Raw genomic sequence first — 10,354 nt, 5'->3', positions numbered from 1 at the left:
GTATAAAAATACAACTGCGTGAAACACACAGTAGTATAAAACTTCAACTGCGTGAAACACACAGTAGTATGAAACTTCAACTGCGTGAAATACACAGCAGTATGAAAATTCGGCTGCGTGAAACACACAAACTTCACGCATGCGTGGAGTGTATGGAGTGTACGGGAGTGATTCACGCAATGGTGCGAATAGTCACGGCCTTCAATGATCAGGGATTTACGATTGTGAAATTCAACGATTGCGAAATTCAGAAATTCAGTAATTTTGTCCCTAATTTTTGGCGACATTATCACTAGTTTCCAGTGACATCAGCAGTTATTTTTAGACATTCTCTCATTTTTAATCTATCATATCAAATTTCAGTGATAGAAATCATTGATGATTAGGGTTATTCTCGTCAATATCCGGTTTTACCAATAGTTTGAGAGAGATTTCTACAAATCACAGAACTGTTCCTGAATATTAAAATGTTTTCTCTCTCTGAAATTGTTCTCTCGTAGCGGTACAATGATCCATCAAATAATTTATCTCCCCGGAGATAATCTGAAAGATCATCTCCCTGGATTTTATAATTATACTCAATGTCACATGTAATATATTGCATGTAACATGTGGTCTCGTCAACGTTTTTCTCGGTTATTTTTTCCCCCAGATAAGTCCCTGTCGTGACACTTGCATCAATTGAATCGGCACAGTTTTTTCCAAGTTCTAATTAAAATCCGTATACCCTTACTTCTACGACCTCTTATTATACAGTGGGACTTTGACTCTCCCTCGTTTCTTTTAAAAACTGGAAATTTCCCAGAATCCTGGCAGTAGCCGTTGACAAATCCGCGAGAAAAGATATCGAATAAAAATGGCCCTGGAGCAGGTATTATCGCGCTAGAGTTTTAATTAAGAGTGCGATGAACTGTTTCCAATCTTCAATACCCCAAGATCAACAGAGAGAACAATTTTTTCCTCAATTTCCGAGGTTTCTTTAGGCTTTAAAATGAGACATGAATTATCCAAATTGAGTCATTTGATCGAGTCAAATGATGATTGGAAAAGGTCCAGTTTACCTCTTTTCCCGACAGAATGACGTGTTGATTTGTGAAAATTATATTGTGTAACAACATTAAGAAGTTCTCGTCAAGTGCAAATCATTAAATTTATTCCAGTGATTTCGTTTTCAAACTCATTCACCGTAAATCCTCAAATCATCATTACATTCGTTAAACCGACTAATGTACATTTCCAGGATTTCATTAAAGCTGCAGAGGGGATAAGAAGCCTATCAAAACGGCTCTTAGAGACAGACGCCTTAGAGCTTTACGCACTCTTCAAGCAAGCCACCTTTGGAGACATAAACACTGGTACGTAAAAAAAAGTCACGCCACCTCGTCTGACTTCCGCATGAATTATTTTAACTTAAAAAAAACTTAACAACAGAACGTTCGAGTGCGGTGGATCACCCAGCCAAGGCGAAGTGGGACCACTGGAATAAGAAGAAGGGAATGTCCAAAGATGACGCGAAGAAGGCCTACATCACCTGTGCAAATGCAGTAATTCCGAAATACAAATAATTTAATTTCCATGGAAATGTATTCTACTTCTATCTACAATTATGGAAATAAATTGATGCATATACAACAGTCTTTGACCTTCTCATTTACAAGACCATCACGTTCAAAGTTCCATTGAATCGCGAGATGCAGATAATTTGCAGTGTCTAATCTGCCCGAGCGAACTACAATGGCTCTATCTGCAAGATAAATTCTGTTTTGTATCGATTATTTCTGATAAATTCTGATAACATTGTCTTTCTGAGTACGTGATAACGAATTATTCGTGGTTATTCACTTTAATTCGGTAATAAGATTTCCGTTCTGAGCACGGACCACGAATTATTCGGTGTCTACAATTTTTTATCACAACAGATAGTGCATTATCTTGGGATTCCCCCCCCCCCCGCCCCGGTAGTGGCCGGGCATCGGCACATTCCGTTTTATTCCGCGGCGAACCTATGACCACACTCACTCGCCGTTCGAATCTTTGAATCGAATCATCAAAGCAAGTTATCCATTTGAAAATCAACGGAGACTGCAGAAATCGACAGGTACAATGTCACTAATTTCTCTGGTAATTAATTCTTTCGAATTGAGATCTAAGTATTAATCGATGAAATTGTTGTCGCAGGTCTTTCACTGACGTGGCAGTTTTTAAATAATTGACCGAGCACCATGTCACTGGACGAGGTGAGTCCGTCCATTTATATAAACGATCGCCTTCGGTTTTTTGTTTCGAAAAATAATTTGCATAGTTGTCATCAATTCGATAACTTGTTACCTACAGTACCGGGCAATTGAAGGTTATGAGTCAAGGCTCATCGACGCTTGAGCTTTTTTTTTTCTACTAATTCACGATAAACGTATCTAAAAGTTGGCGATTTGAAATATCTTTTTTATCATAAAGTGTGATAAAAGCTTGCGAAGTGGAAGTGGTACAACACAGTATATCGCATTTAACATCGCGGGGTGAGCGTGAAATGGCGAAAATAAACGGGAAATTTGCGAAAGTGCTTATTACAGAATGAATTAATTATGCAGTTGTCACATTCAATGCATTGTCTCTTTAATTTTTTCACCCCAAATATTTCCTCGTCATGAATAAATAATGGAAATCATATTTAGGATGAAAAGTTCATCGTTTGGTAATCATTTGTGAAGAAAGTAAAATATTTAAGTCGTAATTTGAATCATTTTGATGAATCTTCCTCAAAAATTGAGATGGAAGAGTGAAATCATTGCAACAAATAGGTTTTAATTATTCTCGTACTATTCACTGAAAGTCTTAAGTTGTAATAAATAAAATGATAGACAATCTAGAGTTTTTGAATCATCAGGATGAAGGCCAATAAATGCGGAAATAATTGGAATTCGTTCTGTTGATTTCCCATTGCAATAAGAATTAATGATTATTTCAGTCATTCAACAAAGCCGCTGAGGACGTAAAGGATCTAGTCAGTGCACCAGGTGATGCTGATCTTCTCGAACTTTACGCCCTCTTCAAACAGGCGACAGTCGGCGACTGCAACACGAGTAAGAAAATTGCATAAATGCAATTTAAGTTGCGGTTTAAGTTGAATTTGACCATTGGTCTGTTTTCAATAAATATCTCGGAATCTAAGGCGAATAACAACATATTTGTTATAAAGTTTTTCGTAGAGCGAATTAAGAGCCACAGAAAAGATCTCTACGAAAATTTCGCTATCTCCCTTAGATTCAAAGATATTCTCTGAAAACTCAGCTAAGAGCTAAGTCGACTTGAACCGTTTTACCACTACACTTCGGAGATAATTTCGGAGAAAATAAATAATCCCACTGATGGATCTATTTTACAGCTCGACCCGGAATGTTGGATTTCAAAGGCAAAGCAAAATGGGACTCTTGGAATGGAAAAAAGGGAATGAGTCAGGACGAAGCGAAGACCCAATACATCGCTAAGGTCGCCAGTCTCATCCAGTCAATCGGAAAGAAGTAAAATTAAATTTGAAAAACGGTCTAACGAAAACATCACAGTGTGAATGTGATACACAAGTAATCGCGCAAATATGCCAACACAAATGGCCTTCATGTGACCGGAATTGATCGCCTAAAATAACGAAAGAATGTAAACAATTATCACTGCATAATTACTGCCCGGTGCTATTTTGAATTAAATTATCTATACATTTTATAACTATTTACTGAATTTCTACAGTAATTAGATGAATGTTATGTGCAACTATAGTTCTTAAAGTTTCAGAGTTGCTGCATTAACGATTGAATTTTTGTTTTTGCAGCTGTTGAGGACATGAATTAAATAAAACATAGTTTCTTGAATAAAATGAAAGAATGTACACAATTATTTACTGAATTTCTACCGCAATTAAAGAAACGTTACGTGCAACTCTAGTTCGAAAGTTCCGACGTTGTTGCATTGACGATTGAATTTTTGATTTGCCAGCTGTTGAGAAGGACATTAATTAAATAGAAAAGCTATTTTTTGAATAATAAGAGTTGTATTTTTTTTAAACTTAAACTCTATCTCTTATCATTATATACACATATATCATAAATCATCGAAGAAAGAAATTTTCCTAAAACGCATGACGGCGCTAGTGAAATTCACCCTGATTCAATTAATCGTAATTCACGAGAGTCACGAAACAAATCATCGAACATTGCGCAGTCATCATAGTGAATTTCCATATCCTTAACTCGACTGTATTCTACCCATACATTTAATCAATTAACGCAGGTGATACTAATGACGATAAAAGATGTCCTTAATAATCTACGATTGTGAGTACAAACATCTAAGATTGCGTAGCAGAGATGAATAAGTCTCCATATGACAGACATTTATCGTTAATGTCTCATACTTATAAATTTTATTTTCAAATGAATTCACAGCTATTACCGCACAAAGCCAGAACGTTTCATTTCATTTTCATTGTTTTCAAGCGGTGAAATCTGGATTGAATAAAAGTATACAGATGGACGAGAGGGGCTGGGGGATGGTGGTCACATACAGCGAAAATATAAAAGGGAAGTAGTGATTAAGAATGAAGCATGTTCTTGCTGTTTTTTTTTCTCTCTCTCACACTCTCTTTCGTAATTCACTTTCTTTTAGTTTTTTCGTGCTTCGTATGCGGATGATGGTGATGGGATTTTAGCCGTGATTTATCCGTATGTAACTGTTTCGTACTGTCTCTAGCATGACCACCGTGGCTACCAGTTGACGACGTATCGCTGATTTTGTCACTCACTTGACGACTCGTCGATGCCTCATTCAACCTGACAAAACAACAGACTCATCACTACAATTTTCCTTTTGATTTGTCTATTTCATTGAATTTTGTTTTTGAAAATTTTTTCAATAATACAGCTTCAATTTTTTTGTTTTAGTAGATGACGATGAAAGAAAGCCAATTGATACTTTAACCATCGATTCTCCTAGTGATGAGGAAAAGAGTCATGTTAGATATCCATAATTTTAATAATCCAATAATGCAGTGCATCGACCAGCGTCTGTGTTATTGTATATTAATAATAATTAATGAAATTAAAGCGAGATAAGTCTCATGTATCTGCGTTTCATGTCATTCATTTAATGAATATTTAGTAAGACGTGCTGAAGAATTCTCATTTCCGGTTGGATATTTCTTGATAGGTTAACACGAAGCAAACATAGATGAGACAATAATTTAACTGTACGTGATTGATTGTGGAACTCCGTTGACTGTCCTTGACTTTATTACGTCGTTTTCGTAGAAGGTTATAGTCTCTTTGCCACCCTCGACGACCCTAAAATCAAATGACAGTAAATTACCAAGAAAAAATCAATGAAATTTAATTAACAAAATTGGAAATTGCGAGGTAATCTCATACTTGTGAGTTGTTATTTTCTTTCCATTGATGAATCTAGTGGATGTGCTTGTCTTTTTGACAGCTGCCCCGGAGCTGGGTGACGAGCCCGTTGAAAAATTGCTGAATGACGAAAAACCAAGATCACCACCATTACCGAAAAATCCAAAAGGCGACGATAGACTGAGATCAAGTGTGCCAAATGGTGAGCCCAATGTGTTGTGCCTGGAACTGTGCCTGTGTAATCCTCTGCGTCCATTAGCTCCATTCAGAACTGTCAACAAATCACAATTAATTGCCATTAATTACCACTGACAAAGTCAATTGTCAGACAGAATAATTCTCCACAAACCATCGAACAGATCGTTGAAAGGTGAACCATGGAAAAATTCTCTGAAGACATCCTCAGGATCTCTGAACACAAACCAGTTATGGAACTGATCGAAATCTTCGTCCTCATGTCTGCGTTTGTTGCCAGGAATCTGAAGACCCTCTTTGCCATACTGATCGTAAACTCGTCTCTTCTTCTCTGCTCAACAAAAAAAAAACCATTAAATTCATCATCACGAGCCAAAGGAAATTTTCGATCCATCAGAAGATGACTAATAACACTCCACATGTTATGGAATAGTTTTGAATAATATGACTCACCGTCAATCAATACTTCATACGCCTCCGAGATCTCTTTGAATTTCTTCGTCGACTCCTCGAGATCGTCTGGGTTTTTATCCGGATGCCATTTCAGTGCTAATTTACGATAACTAATAAAGAGAATAACGTTATTAACAAACAAACGGAATTATTGTTTTCACGGAGAAAGGGGGAGAGTATAAATGAAAAAATTCAGTCTGAGAGTCGAAAGTGCACTTTAAAGGCGATGAAGATTACGTGCCCGTGAACGCCTGGGTAATGCGGTCATAGACCCCTCGGCCGAGATGTCAACCTTGGCCGAGGCGGGCAAAAGACACAACTGCCTCATTGCCTAGCTCTCTAATACCATATATGACATTGCATTTAGTTCATCACATCCGTGGCTCCCCCAGACTACCGAGAATTATCGAAGATTCGAGGGAATAATTGCACGAACAAAGCAGTATCAGTCATTCTTTCTCGAGAAAAATAATTCCTTCCTTCTGAATAAAAACGCAACAGGAAGTTTCTCAATGAAAAACTCATTCTGCAATTATCCCCAACAATTACTGAAACTCGCTTTCCAATGAAACACTTCCCCCCTGCCGCGCCTTTTTTTTCCCCAATAAATTTCGGAAAATGTCATCGAAATATGGTCGAGTACTTACGCCTTCTTGATGTCCGCCGTAGTCGCCACCCGTGTGATTTCAAGAACTTTATAGTAGTCTACCATTGTAACAGTCTGTAATTATTCAGCCGAGAGTCCAATCACTCGCTACTGTGCGAGTCGGTGGGGGACCACCTGTGCAATAACAATAAAACTCACAGCACAACAAATCAATCACTATAAACAATTTTGCATCACCCCTGAATTAATTGAATGCCAGTCGAATAAATTGACACGATTTCGTTACTCAAATCGAAAATTACACGTGCTCCACTGACCTCCATTCAATCATGTGTACGAATGCGTGTCACAAATCAATACAACGGAACTGTGTATAAATAAAAGTCATTACGATACCGATGAGAATTGATGGATTATTAGACGATCCCTGTCAATTGAAAATTTCAAAGTCATTTTAACGCCATAACGATTACCGATGATTTAAGAAAACTGGAGGAAAAGTGGTGTCTCTTGGCAAGTGGTAGAAAGGACCCTTAAAGTCCAAAGACTTTGCCAATGGAAAATTCTAAAGTTAACCGAGTTGGCTGTCTAGAATAGAACGAAAAGCGGAGGTGGAGGTCACTGCGATATCTTTACCACCCAAACACTCCCGCATAAATGCACACATGTGGATGGGAGAAAGAAAAATGATTAAAAGGAAGTTCAATCTATTTTCCTCACTCAGGCAATTGAAAACTACTGCGATGAGCTCTCGATGACTCACAGTGAAAAATTTCTATCGAAAATGACCGGTTGAGTCTAGTTAGTGCAGAGAATTTCACGAATTAAAAAAAAATCCAGTGAAAAAAAAACAATGCAACAACTCCAGTGAAAGTTCGCAGCAGTTGAGGTAAAAATGTAGATCAATTTAAGTGGAAATTTCTTCCGAATGAATTCTGCAGTCAGGATATGAACACTTGTCATCAACAAAAAAATAAATAAATAAATATGAGAGAACATATAGGCGGCCTCGACATCGCCTTCGTCCTCGTCCTCGTATGACCATAGATTCACCGGACAATTCATGTTTGTACGTGGGTCGTCGTGGGCGCGTCTCCAACAATCGGTCCAACTTTGAGCATTTCATCTCTCTTTTCATTCAGAAAAATTCACACAATTCAATGAAACAATCCACCAGCCACACTGTTTATATCACATCATCAAGCGCAACTCCCCTTGAAATCAAAGTGATAGATGTGTAAATAATGGGATACGAATGAATAATCCAAGTGTGATTGGTGAAACGGAAGGAAATGCGGAAAGAAGACAAGTTTGTTGATGGCATATACTTGTACAAGATGTACGGAACAAGAGACCATAGTTGAGTCTGTGTACCAGTCGTGGTTTAAAGTGAGGTGGGCGTCCTCAACGGTGTCGAGTCGGTGGCGTGACGTCAGTCATACATATTTGGCCAGCAAACGTATCGATGAATATCGCTTTTTTAACGAGACCATCATCTGAAAACTGTTATTCATTCACCACAAATGCATGGTGAATTTTCAAAATCATCATCGACACTTTCATTTACCATGCAAAAGTGGATTTAAAGAGTTGAAAATAAACTCATACGCAGAGAGAATGTTGGAAATTGCAGTTGAAATGCACAACTGCTGCTGCTGCACTCGATGAAAAATTTCGATAAACAAGTATTGAGTAATCGTCCGTGGGCGAAAAATCACAAAAAATAAATAAATGTGAAGGAGTTTTTAAATGGCAACGTCGTGTCATCTGTACTAAATCCATGTCCTTTTACGTATTCATTATGAAATACTGACGAGTTCTCAAGCTCAATGTAGTCTTCGTACAGACGAAATAATCCTAGCTAAGTTTGAGTCAACGTCAAATCAACTGAAGGCGCTCTTACACATTAGTAAAAAGTCCCTGAGTGCCATCATCGTCTTGAGCCATGCCACTCGCCAAAAAATATTTTCAACATGTTATAACTAGTTTGAAAATGCAGGCAAAATACCACTGCCGTTGAAGCGTAGTAAACAAATTCTAGGAAACAAGTATTCTACAGGCGTTAGTATTGAATTTATTTATGTCTTTCCGTTAAAGGAAAGGAAGCCGATAAGATTTACTTCCTCATGAATTCACCAGGGCTCTGTGTAAATGAAATTGCATCGTTTTCGTTGGGACCTTGAACCACCAACCCCCCTGAAACCGGACGTCAAGAGGTAATTGTTCAATCAATGACACCAGTTATGGTCAACCCAATGTCAATAGCCACTCTGTATTTGTCCTGGTCCACAGATCAATTCTCGCATTTTCATCCCATCAACTGCGCGCTATACCACAATCACCGACTCATAATTTTTATCTCTCTCCCCTTCCTACTCACGAGATAATGAATTTCTTCAAGGAATGAGATAAATAATTGCAATAGGAATTAGAGTTTACAGAAAGCCTTGGTTGAGGAAACAAGAGTGCCGATTACCTTCTTTTTAACTGGCCGTTATCGCAGGTTATTTTTTTTTTTACGGAAAAGATAGCTGTGCACTGGCAAATGGTGAATTATCGGTGAATACAACGCGAAAATGTTGAAATTAAATATCCACAAATTCGCTGGTTTATCCTATCACTCGTATTGTCACACGTTTTTTCATGATTAGACAATCCGGAGAATCAAGGTTCTCTCCAAGCTGACTAATTTCAGGTATCCGAATGATCGGACGCCGAAAAATGAAAGTGAAACCTCAGTCGTATCCTTTTTTTTTCCCCGATATTGTATTAAACTCACAGAGCAGTGGAATTATATACTATTGAAGATTTTAACGGAATTGTATATAATTTGATCACTGGCGTAGAACGAGAGAGAAAAAACTAACACAACAGCCTCGATCGGGTTTTTGTCATGAGAAAACAAAGAACGGAATAGAAAAATGCCCGATGACGTTTATGGGGCTTCAATTGCTAGAATATAGCCGATAAGGAATAATTTAAGATGTCAAATTTTTTTGAGGAAAATTATTACGATGGAGTGAAAGATATTTCTCACAATCCAGGCAATTCTCGTGTCCACGTAAAAACGATTGATGCCTGTCGACAAATGGCTCATCTATTCACCCACGATCAACATTAAATCACCACAAAATGTATGAAATGATGATAAAACTCACCGAGACACAGTCACAGATGGATTTTTCTTTCCAGAAACTTATCACTCGGAATAAATGAATAATTATGGTGCTGGCGTTATTCCGAAACGGCTGAGAATTACACAGGTATCTCACTCCGTGGATGGATGAAACGGAGAGCCAGACGATACTTTAACGACAAAGGTGGAGAAACTTGACTGGTTTGACTTGCAGTGTGAAAGTAGGCGCATGGGCTGGAGAAGGAAAAATCTAGCAATCTTTGCCAACATGGCGTTATTGGTGAAGAATCCTCCAGAAATCTAGGGTTTTAGCGTCACCAGCGCCACCGCGAGGTGGCCGTTTCATTTCAAGCATTGGAAAATTCAATTTAATAAAATAAATAAACCATTTTCTGTTGGAATTGCTCAACACGTAGGGGAGGTTGGGGTAAAATGGAAACTTTTTACTTTTTTTCAAATGCTAATGACTTATTGAATTGTATCATTTTTTTTTTAAATAAAAAGGGCAATTCTTCCCCCTTGTGATGATCCTAGACTGAGCTCAATTGATAAATATATTTATGAGTTATG

General features: G+C 37.8%; 3 protein-coding genes across 3 annotated transcripts; 2 read left to right on the top strand and 1 right to left on the bottom strand.

The window, feature by feature from the left end:
• Positions 1–704: 704 nt before the first annotated feature.
• On the top strand, positions 705–1,634 carry LOC107041301 (acyl-CoA-binding protein homolog). The gene is made up of 3 exons (XM_015261795.2): positions 705–871; positions 1,241–1,355; positions 1,432–1,634. Exons 1-3 carry the CDS (start codon positions 857–859, stop codon positions 1,563–1,565), a joined length of 264 nt encoding a protein of 87 aa, XP_015117281.1. The 5' UTR covers positions 705–856; the 3' UTR covers positions 1,566–1,634.
• A 350-nt stretch (positions 1,635–1,984) lies between these two features.
• LOC107042395 (putative acyl-CoA-binding protein) lies at positions 1,985–3,868 on the top strand. The gene is made up of 4 exons (XM_015263432.2): positions 1,985–2,098; positions 2,179–2,237; positions 2,966–3,080; positions 3,383–3,868. The coding sequence occupies exons 2-4, from the start codon at positions 2,223–2,225 to the stop codon at positions 3,520–3,522; spliced, it is 270 nt and encodes an 89-aa protein (XP_015118918.1). The 5' UTR covers positions 1,985–2,098; positions 2,179–2,222; the 3' UTR covers positions 3,523–3,868.
• A 156-nt stretch (positions 3,869–4,024) lies between these two features.
• Positions 4,025–10,005, bottom strand: LOC107042378 (dnaJ homolog subfamily B member 6). Its single transcript, XM_015263418.2, has 7 exons — positions 9,807–10,005; positions 6,689–6,822; positions 6,042–6,151; positions 5,743–5,919; positions 5,415–5,664; positions 5,241–5,330; positions 4,025–4,820 (listed from the first exon to the last, which is right to left on the bottom strand). Exons 2-7 carry the CDS (start codon positions 6,751–6,753, stop codon positions 4,643–4,645), a joined length of 870 nt encoding a protein of 289 aa, XP_015118904.1. The 5' UTR covers positions 6,754–6,822; positions 9,807–10,005; the 3' UTR covers positions 4,025–4,642.
• Between the last annotated feature and the right edge of the window lie 349 nt (positions 10,006–10,354).

The sequence above is a fragment of the Diachasma alloeum genome, unplaced genomic scaffold (genome assembly GCF_001412515.2).
Source record: "Diachasma alloeum isolate Michigan unplaced genomic scaffold, Dall2.0 Dall_scaffold_00179, whole genome shotgun sequence".
Taxonomy (NCBI): Eukaryota; Metazoa; Arthropoda; class Insecta; order Hymenoptera; family Braconidae; genus Diachasma; species Diachasma alloeum.
This window is presented reverse-complemented; position numbering and strand designations above follow the sequence as displayed.

What these genes read in the sequence shown, in the direction of transcription:
- LOC107041301 (XM_015261795.2), top strand. An exon ending in CTTTGGAGACATAAACACTG is followed by an intron (nt 1,356 to 1,431) that starts GTACGTAAAAAA and finishes ACTTAACAACAG; the next exon opens with AACGTTCGAGTGCGGTGGAT.
- LOC107042395 (XM_015263432.2), top strand. An exon ending in AGTCGGCGACTGCAACACGA is followed by an intron (nt 3,081 to 3,382) that starts GTAAGAAAATTG and finishes TCTATTTTACAG; the next exon opens with CTCGACCCGGAATGTTGGAT.
- LOC107042378 (XM_015263418.2), bottom strand. Translation starts at nt 6,753, where the DNA reads ATGGTAGACTACTATAAAGTTCTTGAAATCACACGGGTGGCGACTACG. An exon ending in ACGGCGGACATCAAGAAGGC is followed by an intron (nt 6,152 to 6,688) that starts GTAAGTACTCGA and finishes TCTCTTTATTAG; the next exon opens with TTATCGTAAATTAGCACTGA. An exon ending in TTTCAACGATCTGTTCGATG is followed by an intron (nt 5,665 to 5,742) that starts GTTTGTGGAGAA and finishes ATTTGTTGACAG; the next exon opens with TTCTGAATGGAGCTAATGGA.